General features: G+C 40.0%; 2 protein-coding genes across 5 annotated transcripts in view; one reads left to right on the top strand and one right to left on the bottom strand.

Annotated features, from left to right (window-relative positions):
• Nucleotides 1-2,897: 2,897 nt before the first annotated feature.
• Nucleotides 2,898-5,264, bottom strand: LOC146689634 (E3 ubiquitin-protein ligase TRIM39-like). The gene is made up of 2 exons (XM_085436652.1): nucleotides 5,147-5,264; nucleotides 2,898-5,026 (listed from the first exon to the last, which is right to left on the bottom strand). Exon 2 carries the CDS (start codon nucleotides 5,022-5,024, stop codon nucleotides 3,393-3,395), a length of 1,632 nt encoding a protein of 543 aa, XP_085292778.1. The 5' UTR covers nucleotides 5,025-5,026; nucleotides 5,147-5,264; the 3' UTR covers nucleotides 2,898-3,392.
• Nucleotides 5,265-8,454: 3,190 nt separating this feature from the next.
• tspan11 (tetraspanin 11) overlaps nucleotides 8,455-16,432 on the top strand; it is a 40,372-nt gene continuing 32,394 nt past the window's right edge. The window contains exons 1-3 of one of the 4 annotated variants that reach the window (XM_085436680.1): nucleotides 8,455-8,620; nucleotides 11,923-12,030; nucleotides 14,500-14,691. In XM_085436680.1, coding sequence (XP_085292806.1) covers nucleotides 11,944-12,030; nucleotides 14,500-14,691 — 279 coding nt within the window. In that variant the 5' untranslated portion in view covers nucleotides 8,455-8,620; nucleotides 11,923-11,943. Of the gene's footprint in view, nucleotides 8,621-11,922; nucleotides 12,031-14,499; nucleotides 14,692-15,732; nucleotides 15,897-16,432 lie in introns of those variants that run through there. The other 3 variants (XM_085436681.1, XM_085436682.1, XM_085436683.1) reach the window with 3 other exon arrangements.

The following is a 16,432-nucleotide window of genomic DNA, read 5'->3' as shown; positions in this document are numbered from 1 at the left end:
AGGTGTTTGAGTTGGAGAAGAAAAAAAACAACAACTGCAATACAAACGTGGTATGCTAATTCTGACCATGAGGCTGTTTAATGTTGAGAGAGGTGTAGGCTACCTATAGGTCCCTTAATGATATCTGAATTGTAAATCGATTAAAGGTGTGCAGCTTCCGATTAGTAGCAGTAAATAGTTTTTAATTACTTGGCACAAAGCCTATCAGAATCATGTTATAGTTACATTGTTACTTGAAAGTTGATTCCGTTTATAATTTCATGGTAATTTGTGGAAAGCTGAAAATGATTTTGACGATATCTTTTTTCAGTGTTACAACCAAAACGTACAAAAAAAGCTATTTGACCCGATTCATGACTGAGTAGTCTACCACAGACAACGCATGGAAACAGTCATGTATTCGTTGTGATATGAAAATCAGTCAGAGCAGGTCCATTCAAACAATACACATATACATTAATTTCTGAGCACATTTTTTCATACGTTATTCGATCATTTCCGTTTTGGAATCTTTATTTTAAGTGTTAGAATATATCCATCCATCCGTTTTATGTTGTTGGGGGACAGCAGCCTCAGCAAACCATTCCCCTCCTCCTGGACTCACCGAGGCGTTCCTATAGGCCAGACAAGAGATGTAATCTAGCCTCCCGGTAGGACATCCCCGGTAAAGCTCGCACAGGAGGCACCCAGGGGCCCAGCTCACACACCATAGTTAAAATATTTAAATTTCAACTAAATTTGTAGTAATGATCGGATTTCCTCACTTATCTACACCACACTCCTTGTCCTTGATTTCTTATCATTTCTTATCATTCCTCTGTCCCTTAATAGAAACCACATATATAGAAACTATCCTCCCTTTCAGTTGTCTTTTGCACTTCCATATCGGAAAGTAGTTACTGTAGGTTATTTTCTGCTTATGCGTTAATGTAATTAATTAACTTATTTATCCTTAAGTAAGGTAATGACTTAAGTTCTAATGCTTTTTGTCTCTTGAGTTAGCTGTCAATGTGGGATTTTTTTCCCTTTTTGTTCAGTTAAAGCTGCCTTTCATTCTTCAACACAGCTTAAACTCTAATAGGTAAGCTTTCTTGTAATTTCTTAGTTCTGCAGGCTTCTTGAAACACATCCGAGACTCTTCTTTGGATGCTGGCTGCCTTTTGTTTTGTTTTCTGTCAAGGTTGAGGTTCGAACCCTGGAGAGATCAATCCATGACTGATGCGTTGTTTCATCCAGGCATACTTTGACTACATTGGCAGTATGTTTGCGATCATTGTCGTACTGAAAAATGAAGTTGCTGCCAATCAGACACTACATGGTATTACATGGTCGATCAAAATCTGGTGGAACTTTTCTACATTCATAATTTGATTAATTTGGATAAGAGCTCCAACAACACTGGCTGAAATCCAGCCTCAAAGCACGGTAGAGTATCCACGCTGTGTTAAAGATGGCTATAGACATTCACTGTTGTATCTCTCTTCGGACCTCTTCCATGCATATTTCAAATTTGGATTCATTACTCCATAAGACATATTACAGCTGATTTTTTTTCCAGTCAATTTCTTGTGTAATTTGGCACACCTCAGCCTTATTTGTCTCTGTTCTCCTTCCTTAAGAATGGCTTATTAACAGCCACCCTTCCAACTCAGATAACTTTTGATGAGGTTTCAGTGAACAGTAGGCTGTTTAAATGAAGGGCCAGCTACATCTCAAATGGCCTTCAGAAAGCCTGGAGATTTTTCAAGACCATTATAAAAAATGACAAGCAAGTCTGGCTCTGTGGAATCAAAATCTAAAGAAATGAAGAGTGGCTCAAGACTTTTGTACATTACTGTAACTCCTGTAACTTTTAAGCATGCTGCCCTCTTTCTTCATCCCAATCAGAAGTCACAGCAGGTGCTTTTTTAGTGGCTGCAAAAGTCAAAACACCTGCTGTGTCATCACTGATTGTGTTGTGGCTCTAAGCACAACAAATGTAGAGCTGACCCTAAATCATTCTATTTCTATTTTACACCTGATTACACAGTTGGCCCTCCTCAGTCTTTTAGACATACGACTAAAAGAAAAAAGTATATGTTTTGCTTAAGATGGGATAGAATATCATGTTAAGGAGAGAATAATGCAGTTAAATCCTGCAATGTAATATTCACGCTGCCGCTTCCAAGAATGTCAAAATATCTTTCATCGCACAATGTTTGATTTCCATTTCCAGAGGTATCCGTACCTCTTTCATTACTCTCCCTCAGTCTTTTCATAGTCTATCAAAGGATTCAGTTAATAGTAACCCACTTTGAAAAACATAACAAAACATTTGTCGCAAGGAAAAATGGGCTCATTTCCCATTAATGACAGACAACACACAATGAAACACACTGGTTTTTAGTCACAGTTATGGGTGAGCTCCATCAGTGGTGCTTAAGAAGATCAGCCCACGCATCACACTTGAGGATAATGCGAGCGCATACACTTTATCATCCACACAAATCAGTGTGGGGGCAGGAGCACACAGGCAGGAGTCAGGAGTGAAAGCAGTGGGCAGAATACTATTGATTGACTTATAAGTCTCACAAAGCTGTGAGCGTGACAAAGACGTGAGTCGCAGCAAGTTCCATCATAAACCTATAGTGTTAAAGACTCCAAGCAGGGTAGCAGCAAGGCTCGGCGACACTGACCTTTAGCCTGTAATTATATGAAGAATTAAATATCTCTATATCTTCTTCAAGGTGTGTTATGTCTTATGCACACACTTAACCAGAGCCACTGTAATCTTTTGAAGAAATGTAGTGCATTCAATGGGTCAAAATGGCACAGGGAAGACGTTACAGTCCTTTTGTATTTATATGAGTTCTGCCTAAACTATGAGGAATGCAATATAAAGGAACGATATGAGAAAATCAGTCTTGACGTGAAGTTTATTCAGGTAACTTTTCAAATACATAAAATCAATTCATTTCCAGTTACTGCTAACTACAAAAAACAGCTTAAACAGAGAGTTCATCTTCTCATCTTAGTATCATCTCTTTCTGTGAATCTGATAAAGCTTTTAATTTGAATTTGATAACAAAAAGCAGAAGGTCTGGCATGAATTTCTGTGTGTGTGTGTGTGTGTGTGTGTAATTTTTTTTTTTTTTTTAAATTCACCTGCATGTAACCTTGTCTAAATACAAAAATATACATACAAATATCTTGTCAAAGTCTATCTTACTTACATTATGAAGTCAGCTGGTAATTTTAGCCACTGAAATATATTAACATCATAGCATATTACATTAGACAAAGAAGGCAAACATATAGAATGATCTTGTGATGAACTTCCAAGCAGATATAGTTTTACATACTGATTATGGAAATGCTGAAGCCTAGTTTGTCTTCTGCAAATGAGGATCATACTAAGCTAATCTGTGAGGTACAGGTGTTATGACAAGAGGGGCAACATTCATTTTGTCTGTGTTATAATGAGGGCAAAAATATGGATAAAGTTTGTCTTTAAAGCGAAAGCCACTGAAAGAGTAGATGTGTGACTTGAAATCCACATCATAGAAAGAAACCACTCCCTTATCGTAGTCCACGAAGATGCCCACTTTTTGAAGCTTTTTTAACTGTACCAATATAACAGCTGAATTTTCATATCCATAATACTTGCCCTCACTTAATCCGATGGTCCAATAACCATCTGAAACTGATAGACGTGTGTCTCCCTTTCTATCTACAGACTCTCTCACCGCTCCAACAGTCCACTTACTCTTATCTTTCACCTGCACCTCAAAGTAAAACTTCCCCCCTGTGAAGCCCTCCTTTGCTAAGACTTCTGGATACATCTCAAATCTTTTTGGATTTTTTGGAAGATTCTGTTTTTCTGCAGTTCCAACTTGTTTTCGGTCTTGACTAATGGTAAGTGAGCAATGTGCTGTGTCGGGATCAATAGTCAAGTCTACTGCATGTTCTCTCATTCTTTTCATTTTGATCTCTGGAACTTTCTCCAAAATTATATCAGCTGTTTGTTTCACCTGAGCCATGGCTCTTCTCACTTCATTAAAAGACAAGTTGCTGTAAACACCAGCACTGGACCAGCCCTTACTTGAAGGAGCCCGTAAGCTTGAGAAGTTCTGGACAAGACAGTGATGGTCCTCAGATCGTGACAGCTGCTCCAGCTGGCTTATTCTGCTTTTAAGCTCAGCAACTTCCATCCTCATCTCTTTCAGAAAACCTTCAGCCTTTTGTTTCATCGCTCTGTGCCTCTCTTCAATCACCTCAACAACATCAGCTTGACTCTTCTGAATAGAGTGAATGAAGTCAGTAAACATCTGCACACTGGCTTCTTTCTCTTCATCGGCTTCTTTCTGGCTGGCATCAAGTGACTTTTCAATTGCATCTATCTTATCGCATCGTGATTGTATCATCTTGTGGATATTTGCCATTACCTCATCATTTTTTGCTAACACAGCCTCATACTCTTCCTCTAGCGAGATGACATTGTGACTCTTGTGATCGCTTTTGAAACACAACACACAAACACAGGCCTTGTCAGTCCTACAATACAGTTCTGTTATCTTGTTGTGCTTTTTGCACATCCTCTCATCAAGATTAATCACAGGATCGATTAGTTTGTGGCTCTTAAGCACTGAAACTCTCTGATGAGGCTCCAGGTGGACTACACAGAAAGAAGTAAGGCACATCAAACAAGACTTAACGGCCTTTTCTTTCATCCCGGTGCAGATATCACAAAGAACATTTGTTCCTTCTGGGAGCTCTCGGTCTGAAGTTGACACTTTGACTTGGACCAGCTTTGCAAACTCAGCCGCTAACTCAGACATGGTAGTGTTGACGTTGAGTTCAGGTCTCGAAGAAAATGTCCTTTTGCAAAATGGACACTGACAAACGTCACTAGAGTCCCAATACTTGTGGATACACGGGCGGCAGAAGTTGTGTCCACACGGGGTTGACACTGGCTCGGTAAACACGTCCAAACAGATGCAGCATAAGAACCTCTCCTCTGACAACAGACTGCTGGCAGTTGCCATATCTGCACAAGAGCGAAATACAATAAATAAATGAATACTAATAACCTAAAACTAATACAATTCAACTCAGTGGACTGAACAAACTGCTCAGACTGTGTAAGAAACCAGTAAAGTAACCATACCTGCAAAGTCTCAAGTTTCTGATTAATAAAAGCTGCGAAAAATAGAAAGCAAACTTTCTCTATTTAAAAAACAGTTCTCTTTGAGGGGTTTTACTTAAGTTTCGTTTCAACACGTTGGCGTCCAGAAGCGGCCCTCCCCCAGTGGTCACTTACGATACGCCTCTTAATTTTTTTTAACCCTTTCATGACATTAAAATTGGTGTGAGCCGCATTAAAAATATATATAATTTAAAAGCGCAAAAAAAAAAAAAAAAAAAAAAAAAAAAAAGATAAGAACTTAACTAAGGGGGCTCTGGGAAGCTCGTTTTGGGGTTTATGTAGGTAAATTTATTATGGATTAAAACGCCCCCCCCCCCCCCCCCCCCAGAAAGTTCTAAATTATAGGCTAAAGTAAATTGGTTACGTGTTAAAACCTTATACTTATATAGGATAAAGTAAAATGTACTAAATTAAGGAATTGTATTGTTTGTAAAGGTGTTGAGACCGTTTGCTCAAACCCACAGGCGTTAGCCTCCAGAGGGTGCTAGATGGAACGTGTGCGAATCACTCAAATCATTCGGATCCGTCCTCTTGGGAAAATGCATGTATGGAGAAGTGTTCACACTGATAGCTGTGATTTTTACTTGGACCAGAATCGCAGGCCAGCTAGCTGATGGACAACTGAGATGGTTTGTAAAGCTAGAATAAGGTGTGCACACATTTTCCATGCTAGATTAAAAATCTCGAGTGCCTTCAAAAAAAAAAACCCAAAACAAAACAAACAAAAAAAGAAAAAAAACCACTCTGGGATTAATTATAGTTTTTGATGGCTACTCCAACCTCCCTTGTTTCCGTTGTGAATCTGTCAGCTGATGCTACATGGTGTTGCTCTGCTTAGTATGCTCAGTTCCATCTGTTGACATTGTCCCAGAGTTCCCACACACAGATTGCTTTCACTGCTTGTGTTTCTCTACTTCTTTGTGCTTGTGTTTCTCTAGTCCTCTAGTTCTTTGTGCGTATGCTTGTGTCTTGTGAGGCAGGAAGACTTGTCCCTCAAGCTTTCACTGTAACAATTTCTTATTTTATCTACAGCAGCCGCTTAGTTCATGTCCAGGAAATCCTGTAGTTCATCCTGACCTTTCCTAATCCATCAAAGAAAAATAGCAACGAGGTTAGCACAAGCTGATAAAACTCTGTAAGATTCTTGATGTTTCTTATCTCTTGCAATTTGGCACCTATAATCTGCCTGAATTGTACTGCAGGCACTGCAGCACGTGGCAGTCTGAGTACAAGAAGTCAGCCATAAGAAGTAGGATCTGAGTAGCTCTTTAAACAAGTATCATTTCTTGTTTTTTAAATTTCTTGTCTTCTCTTTATGACGTGAATAGAAGGCTAGATAAGCAACTGGTGCTAAGAATTGGTTAGGAAGAATGTGAAATTTAAATGAATGGATGCAATAATCACACATGCACACACCAGTGCACACAATGTTTGCTTTCCCCTTAACCTGTTTGTGATTGACATGCACACTCAGTCATGACCTACTCCTACCCCTTTGTGAGAGAAAGAATTGGAGAGCCTAGTGGGTTACAAAACCATGAAAGGTGATAAAGTAACTCCAGCAGAATGGGACTGGACACAGAGGGAATGGTCTGGCACTGAAAAGAGCTGGCTTAAGACTAAGCAGAGCAGGTCAGCCACTAATCAGAAGGTCGGTGGTTCGATCCCAGGCTGCCTCCTGGCTGCATGCCAAATATCCTTGGGCAAGATACTAACCCCATGTTTGCCTACTGGTGGTGGTCAGACGGCCCGGTGGCGCCAGTGTCCGGCAGCCTCGCCTCTGTCAGTGCGCCCCAGGGCAGCTGTGGCTACAATGTAGCTTGCCATCGCCTGTGTGTGAATGGGTGAATGACTGAATGTAGTGTGAAGCGCTTTGGGGTCCTTAGGGACTAGAAAAGCACTATACAAATGCAGACCATTTACCATTTAAGCCAGATTTCTGTTTATTCTGCCATGTCTCACCTATGAGAAAGTGGAAAACAGGCTCCAAGTTGCTAGCCATGGGACGATGATGGCCTGTTTTATCACACTCTGATTAGACAATATTTATTGGGGAAAACCTGACCTGATTCATGACATCCTCTGCTAAGTAATGCTGTTTTCTTAGACTGACTGTCGCCAGTCCAGGTGCCCACTGCCGAGGCCTGCAGCCACCATCTATTTCTAAAAGCTTGCAAGCACATTGAATTACTGAGGCGGAAATAGAGGAAACAGCCCACTGCAGAGTCTGTTTTGCTCAGAAAAGGATGCCTTGTTGTGATAAAGATTTATCATTACAATAAAAACTCATCACTGAACACACTGGTTGGACAGGGATGTAAAGCAACAGAAGTGACATAGGAGTAAGGTAGTTTTTATGTTGTTAACATTGATATAAGTGGGTACCAGAATTACCATGGTGTTTACCTTTTTTTTTTACAGTTTTATCTCTTTATTTTTCCCTGCTTTTTTTGTATTCTTTGGTGATTAAATTATTGCTGAATTGTAAAAAAACAAACAAACAAAAAAAAAAACGTCTAGACAATCAAATTAATGCTGATAGGCTCATTCCTGAAATACCAAATTTCCATTTTTCTCTTTGAGGTCACAGAGTTGGTCTGTTCAATAATTTCATAGTCAACTTCACATTATGAAGAGCAAATTGAAATGTGTTAAGTGGCATGACTAGAATTATTAATCAGTCACTGTAGTAATAGAAATGAATAGAACCTGCATGCAAACAAGCCAATGTGCCAAGGCTATGCTCACAGTAAATTATGCTTTTTTGACTCTGTCTTTGGTTAGTCATGCACACCCTATTGGAAAATTCTTCAGAGGGGTTGTGGTTACATTGTAACCAAGGTTATGCTGTTAATGGCACTGTGGTATTCAGACTACCTAGTGGTATTGAGTCAGTTCCTTCTCTGTCACTCCCTACTATGTGACACGGTTAACTACTGCAGCCTTCCTTGACTACCCGTTGCTATGCCTATTATGCAGATTTCTGTTACTACCCAGACTGTTTAATATTTTTACACAATCATACTTTTACTCGGCAGCAATATCTGTACCAACAAAGTAAATGATGTACTTTGTTTTATTTTGCGTGTGAGTAGAGAGGTCATTGTTGGAACTCACTGTAACCTACACTGTAAGTAATAATTGTTGTATTTGAAACATGGAGGCTATTTGTATTGATTCATTTTGTAGTTTTAGTGTCTACCTGCACATATATGGAGTTCATTTTATTACAATTTGTTACAAATCAATGTAATGAATTTTCTTGAAACTCGAAAATACGAGCTGCAAGCAAAAGCACCATCCGCACAGACTGTCGGACACCCTGAAAGCAACAAGCTTGACTGGACCGGACAAAACGCCCACTGCAGTGGTGCCGTAGACTCTGAGTAGACGGAGATAAACAAGGTCCTTTTTCCAGCCTTAAACGGCGGTCTGGTGAGTATGTGGTCAGATATAAGATGAAAACGCCTGTTTGTCTGTCCAACTGTGAGATAATGTGTTTAAACTTTGTCCTGCCATCGGGAACGCAGGTGGGACATTTATTTTTTCAGGATTTTCAGGACAGCTATCTTGAAGAAGAGGGGGGGAAAGTTTGACTTACACAGAAAAGGACTTAAGTGTCTGTGTATTGATTCGTAGCTTGTGATGCTGGAGCACAACAGCGCAGGTTAAAGTCTAAAATGTCCGAGACCTGGCTTTTTTCTTTTTCTTTTTAAGGGGGACCCGTGTTCGTTTCCTCCTAATTCATCTGGACAGACTGTTAGAAGCAGGAAGGCCTTGTTAGGAAAGAGTTAACGGCCAGCTTAGACGCTCTAAAATCAGACAAATTGTTTAATTTCATTTAAATTTTATTTGTCATTTAATAGTTTGCAGTAGGCACGAACACGGAAAGGAAACTTGGCTGTATTTACAGGGGAGGTTAAAGGATATTTTGAAATTTGGGTTCATAAGGGGAACCAAGAGGATAAGGGGGGCATGGGGAATACTATGTTAAAAGTAAACCTCAGGGTGTTTTTGTTTGTTTTGTTTTTGGTTTTTTTTTTGTAGTGTTCTGTGCCCCACTACAGATTGCATTACAATGGAACTGCACAAGATTCTCTTTTCCACTAGCACCTACTTGGCTTGATTTTCCTCTGCTCTACTCTGTTCAATTTTTGTCATTTTCCATTGCAATTGGCAGGCTGAACCTAGGGCTAGTTGCAAATCTATGGCAGGGCTTACACATATAGAACATGCATGACTTTGGACTCTGGGAGGAATGCAAAGTATTGGGAGAGAATGCATAATTGCATGGGAAGAACATGTAAACATTAGACACAGTTTGGCCCCAGCCGGCCAATGGATTCAAACCCAGGACCTCCTTACTGTGAAATAAAATAGGAAATAAAATCAGTTACTCAATCAAATTAATAAGAAGCTCACTGACCACAGATACTGGTTGTGGCTGAACCACACTGGGCCGGACTGAAGAAGCTGGACTACATGGTGGTTCAAAGGCACTCATCTGTGCTGTTCCCGACCCTGTCTCCTTGTCTGCTCTTTGGGTTTTATACATCCTGCTCACTCTCTCTGCCATCTCCACATCATCTGCCTCTTACTCCTCCTCTTCTTCATCCGACTCTCCCACCACTGCTCTCTACTCCCTCACCTACAGCTCTTTGTTCTCACTTGAAGCTTTGTCTCCTGAAAAAAAGATGACAAACCTTAAGGAAAAGTTAAGGATAACCTCAATAACTTACCTCACTATCACTGTCATCAGTCAGTAGTGAGATTCCTGGACTTACAGAAAGTTTACAGCCTCCTCCAGGGTATATAAATGTGGACGCTTCGCACCCAGTAAACAGAGATCTTGCAGACTATACTTAGTACAGATGAACACCAGGGACTGGGTAAATTATCATAAAAGATTTATTTGATGGAAACCTGTTTTTTTTTTTTTTTTTTTTTTTTTAATTTTATTTTATTTTTTATTCCTTTTTTAAAAATTTATATTTATACAGTTTTCTCCATTGCCATTGAAAGAGTGGTTTATTTTCCACGAACCTTGTCTTTATACAGCCACAGTCGCCCCCTACTGGCCGAAAAAACAATTAAATAAAAAGAAAGAATAGTAATGTTAACACTTCTGCACTGGGTTTACTTATCAGATCTGGAACCTTCTCTCACCTTCTATGGAGAGAGCAGCAGCTGCTCTACTCTGAGCCCCATCCGGGAGGGGCTCAGAGTAGAGCAGCTGCTGCTCCACATCGAAAGGAGCCAGCTGAGGTGGTTCGGGCATCTGACAAGGATGCCCCCTGGGCGCCTCCTGGGTGAGGTGTTCCAGGCATGTCCCACCGGGAGGAGGCCCCGGGGCAGACCCAGGACACGCTGGAGAGATTATATCTCTCGGCTGGCCTGGGAACGCCTTGGTATTCCCCCGGATAAGCTGAAGGAGGTGGCTGGGGAGAGGGAGGTCTGGGCCTCTTTGCTTAGGCTGCTGCCCCCGCGACCCGGCCCCGGACAAAGCGGATGAGGATGGATGGATGGATGGATGGATAGTAATGTTAACACTTCTGCACTGGGTTTACTTATCAGATCTGGAACCTTCTCTCACCTTCTATACAATGGACCCATTTCAGAAGCATATACATTATGTTGATCAATAATAGTTATTGACTCAGCAACTCAGCCGTATATAATTTTCTTGTTATGCTGCTGAGAAGCAAATAGTCTATAGAATAATTTATTAATACATTTAAATGAATTATTAAAAAACAAAATCTGCAAGGTAACTGCTTATTGAAACTTCAAAATAAAACTTGATTCACTGCTATTTATAGACACACCTATGCTGTTTTTCATCATTTTTATGTTTACTTTTTCTGTTCTTCATATATTAGTCACAAATGCTTTAGAGAGAGAGCATTGTTGCTCCACAACATGTCAGATAAAATCTAAAAACAAGGCAATTAAGGTAAATTATCAAGAGACAACTGAAGTATTGTAGAAAATGCTGTAGATATTTCAGATGAAACCCCATTCCCATTTATTGTTTATGAGTAAAGGTAGATGGAATATCTCAAAGCCTGAATGAAGTGGAAAATCTCATGCATGGAGAGACAATTTTTCCTTTCGTTTTCCTTCTTCCTTTGTAGACAAGCTGACCCTTTAGCAAGCTTACTAGCTTGCGTGTTTACCTTATTCATTTTCATCCCCAACAAATGATTTATTCATCACTTTTCCTCTCAGATCTACACCTACAGTATTATGTGTATTATTCCTGAGCCGGCAGACAGAAAAGCTGCAACATTTTCTTTTATGCTCTGTCCGCTGAAGGATGCTATTTAGATCAGTTGTATAGGTCTAAGTGCTTTCCACACCCACGGCCTTTTATTTACAGGGCCAAGACTAGAAGCTCAATTAATGATTCATAGGGACATGTCCTAGTGATAATTCAAAGATGTGGTTTGTGATATAACAAAAGCATGTCATATTGGGGCCTTGGATGCTGCATCACTAAACAACTAGTAATATGTCGTGCAGTGAGAAGTCTGGGACATGGGAGTTATGTGCAGCTGGATAAGTGTAAATGTGTGAACAATACTTGTTTAGCTATTTTTGGGTAAAGGAAGGAATGTAAATGCTAAAAACACATCTAAAGAAAACTATAGTAAGATTTTTTTTTTATTGTGATACATTTTTTAGCAGTACTTTGCAGGAAAATGTAATGTTTCCAACAAACAAATCTGCACTTATAGAATTCAACTGAAGACAAAAAGATGTCGGTGGGTTATAAAGATGACCAGAACGACTGGGTGACCGTGTGCCTCAAGTACCTGCTCTTTGTTTTCAACTTTCTCTTCTGGGTAAGTGGCTAGTAATCCTCATTTCAAGTAATGTGTACTCACAGAGACCTCACCACAATAACTGAGCTTTACATTTAACCTCCTGGTGAATTGGATCGTCATTGACAACATCAGTAGCAACTCTGTAAAACTGTCTGTGTTCCTTTAAAACTGCTTTTTTTAGAGACATTGCTCATACAGAGCCACATAGAAATAGGAAGAGGATTAAGGAAAGTTTTCAGTCTTCCTAGGCTAAGCTATGGACTGAGTTCAAAGTGAGTCATAGATTATTTAGGGCTTGTCAATGTATTCTGGCCACACAGTGTATTAAACCTGCTCTCTGGCACCACACTTTATGCTGCTAAAGCTCCGCTCTCTTACAGCATCAGTGCAGAGTCTCCGGGCTTACAGAGTCAAAAAAGAAGATTTTGAGGAGCGAGAGACAGATCAGCAAGTGGGAGAGGTTAGAAAGAGAAAAGGGATCAAGCTTTAGCTTTAGGCCTCTATTAAATTCCCTGTCGCCACCTAACAACCAGTCTCTTGAGGAAAAATAGTATCATTTTCCTCTGAAGGCTGTCCTCCATCTCGCAACACTTTTTTCTAAGAGGGCATTTTTGTCCACCCCCTACACAAATTAATCATAGGCGGGGGAGCAGTGCATACTCTGTGAGGATGAACTGGCATTGGCCATTTCTGTTTTTCACTTTCTTAGCACATTACTTTTAAAAGAGAGTGCATCATCTAGGGATTTCTCATTTGTCCCTGTTTTTCACGGCGCTGTTATTGGCAGTCATCAAAAACACAGATATCATTAGTTAAAGCAAAATTGAATAAAGTAATGTTTGACATGTGCTCAGAAAATAATCCAGCTGATGTGATTAATGGCCGGTTAAAGCATGATTGTTTGGTTAATTGAGGGTAGAATGAAATATAGATTTGGCAGTATATCGTAGTGTTTCCCCTTCCCCTCCAAATTTGACTTGCCAGAGACTTTTTCAATTGATTTTTTTATATGTTATTTATTATATATGAATATATTACTAATGCAGTGTGTCAAGCCTTTCTGATGTAGGATATTTAGGACCGATAATGATATTTGGAGATTTTTAAATCTTTTATATATCAGCCGATATTTTTTTTTCTTTCAAAAATGGTAAACATGAACTGGTTTCCCTCACACATGTTAGGTACAGTTATTTATGAGTCCTTACTAAGGTAATATACCAATGCAGTTTAAAAATAATCTTGATTTATTGACATAATCTTAGATTATTAATTTACGCTGTCTGGTGGACAAGTACACTCTGATGGTGAAACTATGTAGCATCCATACTCAACATGGGTGAAGGTTGTTCCTCCTGTCTCTGCTTTTCTTGTTTAATTATCATCTATTGACGGCTACAAACGTCGGTACTGATATATCGGCAAATAGCTACTCTGTGATCCCCTCACACGATCGCGTGAACCACACCCTGATGCCATTTTACTCTGCCTCCTCCTTGTCAGTTACAGCTGAGGATGGTGTGATTGTGTTTTCAGCTTTCTGCTTTCTTCAAACCTTGCACAGATTTCCACTTGGACTCAAGAATGAACTGATTAGATTTTTGTGGTAAAACATTTCTGGCAACATTTCAAGTTACGTAAGATGTTTAAGGTTAAGTCTGGATAGACATGGATGTAAAGTGCAGCTTCACTACTTGGCAGATACTAAGGCGGTAATTTTATTTTGAGCAGTGATAGTACAGAGATATGAGAACAGTATTGGGAACTACTTTCAGAAAAAGTGATAGCCAACTTAAAAAAATGTAATTCAGTGGAACTTAGTTGTTAGAAGAAATGTCTTTACAGTGTTAGAGAAGGGTGATTTCCCACTGGTTGGTCCTCGGTTGGATATGTGGTGTTGTGAGTAAGAGGTCCTTCCTTCTAAAGGAAAGGGATGGGAGGATGAAGAAAGACTCTCTCAGGCATTTCCTATTTGCCCTCCTTTGAAACTTGCAAGATGAGAAAAAGAGATCAGGAAGCCACCCTGGATCAGTTACTCTGTATTGTTTCTAAGTAAGTAGTCATTATGCCCTGGCTTGATTGCAGACGTCTCACCACTCCTGTTAGTTGTTACGCATGGTCACGTTTCTCTGTTTCTCATTCTGTTTCCTCTTTTTTTTCTTGCCTCCTTTATGCCCTCTTCCTCTGTTCCATTTCCTTTTCTTTTTCTAAGTGACTCATCTAAAAGCTTTGAGTTCACTTTAAATTGATCACTTCCTGCCCTGAAAAATGTTTCGCTTGAATGTTACAGTACTTGTGTTTTGCTATTCTTTAATAATAAACTGACATGGTACACTTAGTTAAATTCAGTTACATTTCATATCTCGTGCGTTTTTTGTCTCTGTAGTATGACACTTCGTGCTGCACTAAACATTTTTATTTATGTTTTTATTCAGATGTCTTTTTAATCCTGTTACTTTTTCTCTGCTTCTCTTAATTCTTCTCCAGATGGGAGGAGCTGCTGTTCTGGGTGTGGGCGTCTGGACACTGGTGGCAAAGAGCGACTACTTGAGCCTACTGGCCTCCAGCACTTTTGCTGTGTCAGCATACACCCTCATCTTAGCTGGCAGCCTGGTGGTAGTTACAGGCTTTTTGGGCTGTTGTGCAGTCATCCGGGAGCAGAGAAGCTGTCTGTCCACGGTGAGAGACGAGAGAGTGATGGATGGGGGTTTCCGCTTAGGTCCAGGCATTTGTTTGTAGCTGTAAAGGTGTGGGTTAGGCTTACACTTAGGATTCAATGTAGAGTCTGTGTTTAAAATTAACCCGCACGTAGATCATAACTCAGAACTTACAAAAAATATATTTTGATGGCAAACACTCATGCTTTTGGAACAGTTACCAGTTTGTCATTTAAAGGTTTAGAGGAGTGTAGTTTTTTTTTTTTTTAGAATGAGCATGAGAGAGTTAATCATATTTTTTTTTTTTCATTTTTTTTTTTCCAAGGGTATTTTTGCTGTAATATAGGAGGTCAAAGTGCAGATGGTCAATGCAGGGCGTGAAAGTGTACATGGACAGTAATTTTGCTGTGATTTTACCAAAGAACATTGCATCTGGAAAACCTAAAAAATCTGTTTAATAATACTTATTAATGTAGAGTTTGAGCATTTTTGTCTTAATTTGCCATCCATCCAAGACGGCGAGTCGATATTTGCTAGTGGAGAATCCACTTTTTTATGTTGAAAGGTCACTTCCACTTAGCCAGCTAGCCCTTGCATTTCCCATCACGTTTTCCTTTCTTGTAGGCAGTTTGGGCCATTTTTTTTTTTGGCATCCCTGGTCATTATTCAGAAGCTTAACAGTCTCTTGTGTTGTGGCTTTATATGTCATTACGCCAAGGTTGCAGAGATGGAAAACACTCTTACAGTCCAAGACGACTGATTCGGACTCTGTCTGGTGAACGAGAATAGAATAATTCACTTAAGAAAGCATGGGTGTGCTTGCCTCCTCGTTGAGCACAGCAGTCCCACGCTGGCATAAATAGAATGTAACTGAATGGGGAAACACTGCAGAAGATAAATAATAAGTTATGTAATAACAGCCCTGATAGTCTACTGGTCCGTGGTTCTAGATTGTCCACTGTGAGAAGCTAGATGCTCGCCCACATGTACACAAATGTGGCAACATGCGATGGCGCTCATCCATGCTAAGCCTGGTCTAAGGTCTATCGCTAGATGTTGACGAATGACTCTGACGGGGCCCTCGCTGTCCTCATTATTTTACAGAGACAGGACCCAGTGGGAGAGAAGGAGGCGGGAGGTGAAGGTTCTCTGCCGCAGGGCTATTTATAGGTTTGTCTATCTACTGGTGATGGATGGAGAGAGAAAGGGCCTTGCAGGAGTGAAGAGGTAGATGCGCGGAGGAAACGGAATCTGCGGTGCAGTTTGGTTCAACTGTTTTTTTTGTGCTATTTATAGATTTGTTTGGGAAGAATAATGAGTGATGCTAGCATGTACAGTAAGTGTTGTGTGCATAGAGAAGTGTGAAGTTGGCATTTTGTGTGGGTAGCAGGCACACAGAGACTGAAGTGCTTTTTTCGCAATCTTATAACCAAGAGAGACGCAGAGCAGGCTGGGTTTCTGCTCAGCATCATTACTGCGATAGCTGCAAAACAAAAAAGAACATCTGTTTGTGCGTGTGTTAAATATTTCTTCCTTACAGCTGTTTGTTACCAATAGTTTTCAATCACTTTGTTTGGTGCATCTAGCAGGTTGTGCAATAGCATCTGTGTCTCCATAATGGTTCTGAGTTACGCTGTTGTTTTCCCCGCTCTGTGACAGCTGGTCCCTGTTAGGTGCGTGTTTATGTGTCTGTTTGTATATGGACTTGAATTATGTGGAATGAGCCATGTTTTGATGGGTGTACAAACCATCTGATGAACAAT

The sequence above is a fragment of the Copadichromis virginalis genome, linkage group LG17 (genome assembly GCF_057382275.1).
Source record: "Copadichromis virginalis isolate Kocher_CV1m ecotype Utaka linkage group LG17, C_Virginalis_male_GT1.1, whole genome shotgun sequence".
NCBI lineage: Eukaryota > Metazoa > Chordata > Actinopteri > Cichliformes > Cichlidae > Copadichromis > Copadichromis virginalis.
This window is presented reverse-complemented; position numbering and strand designations above follow the sequence as displayed.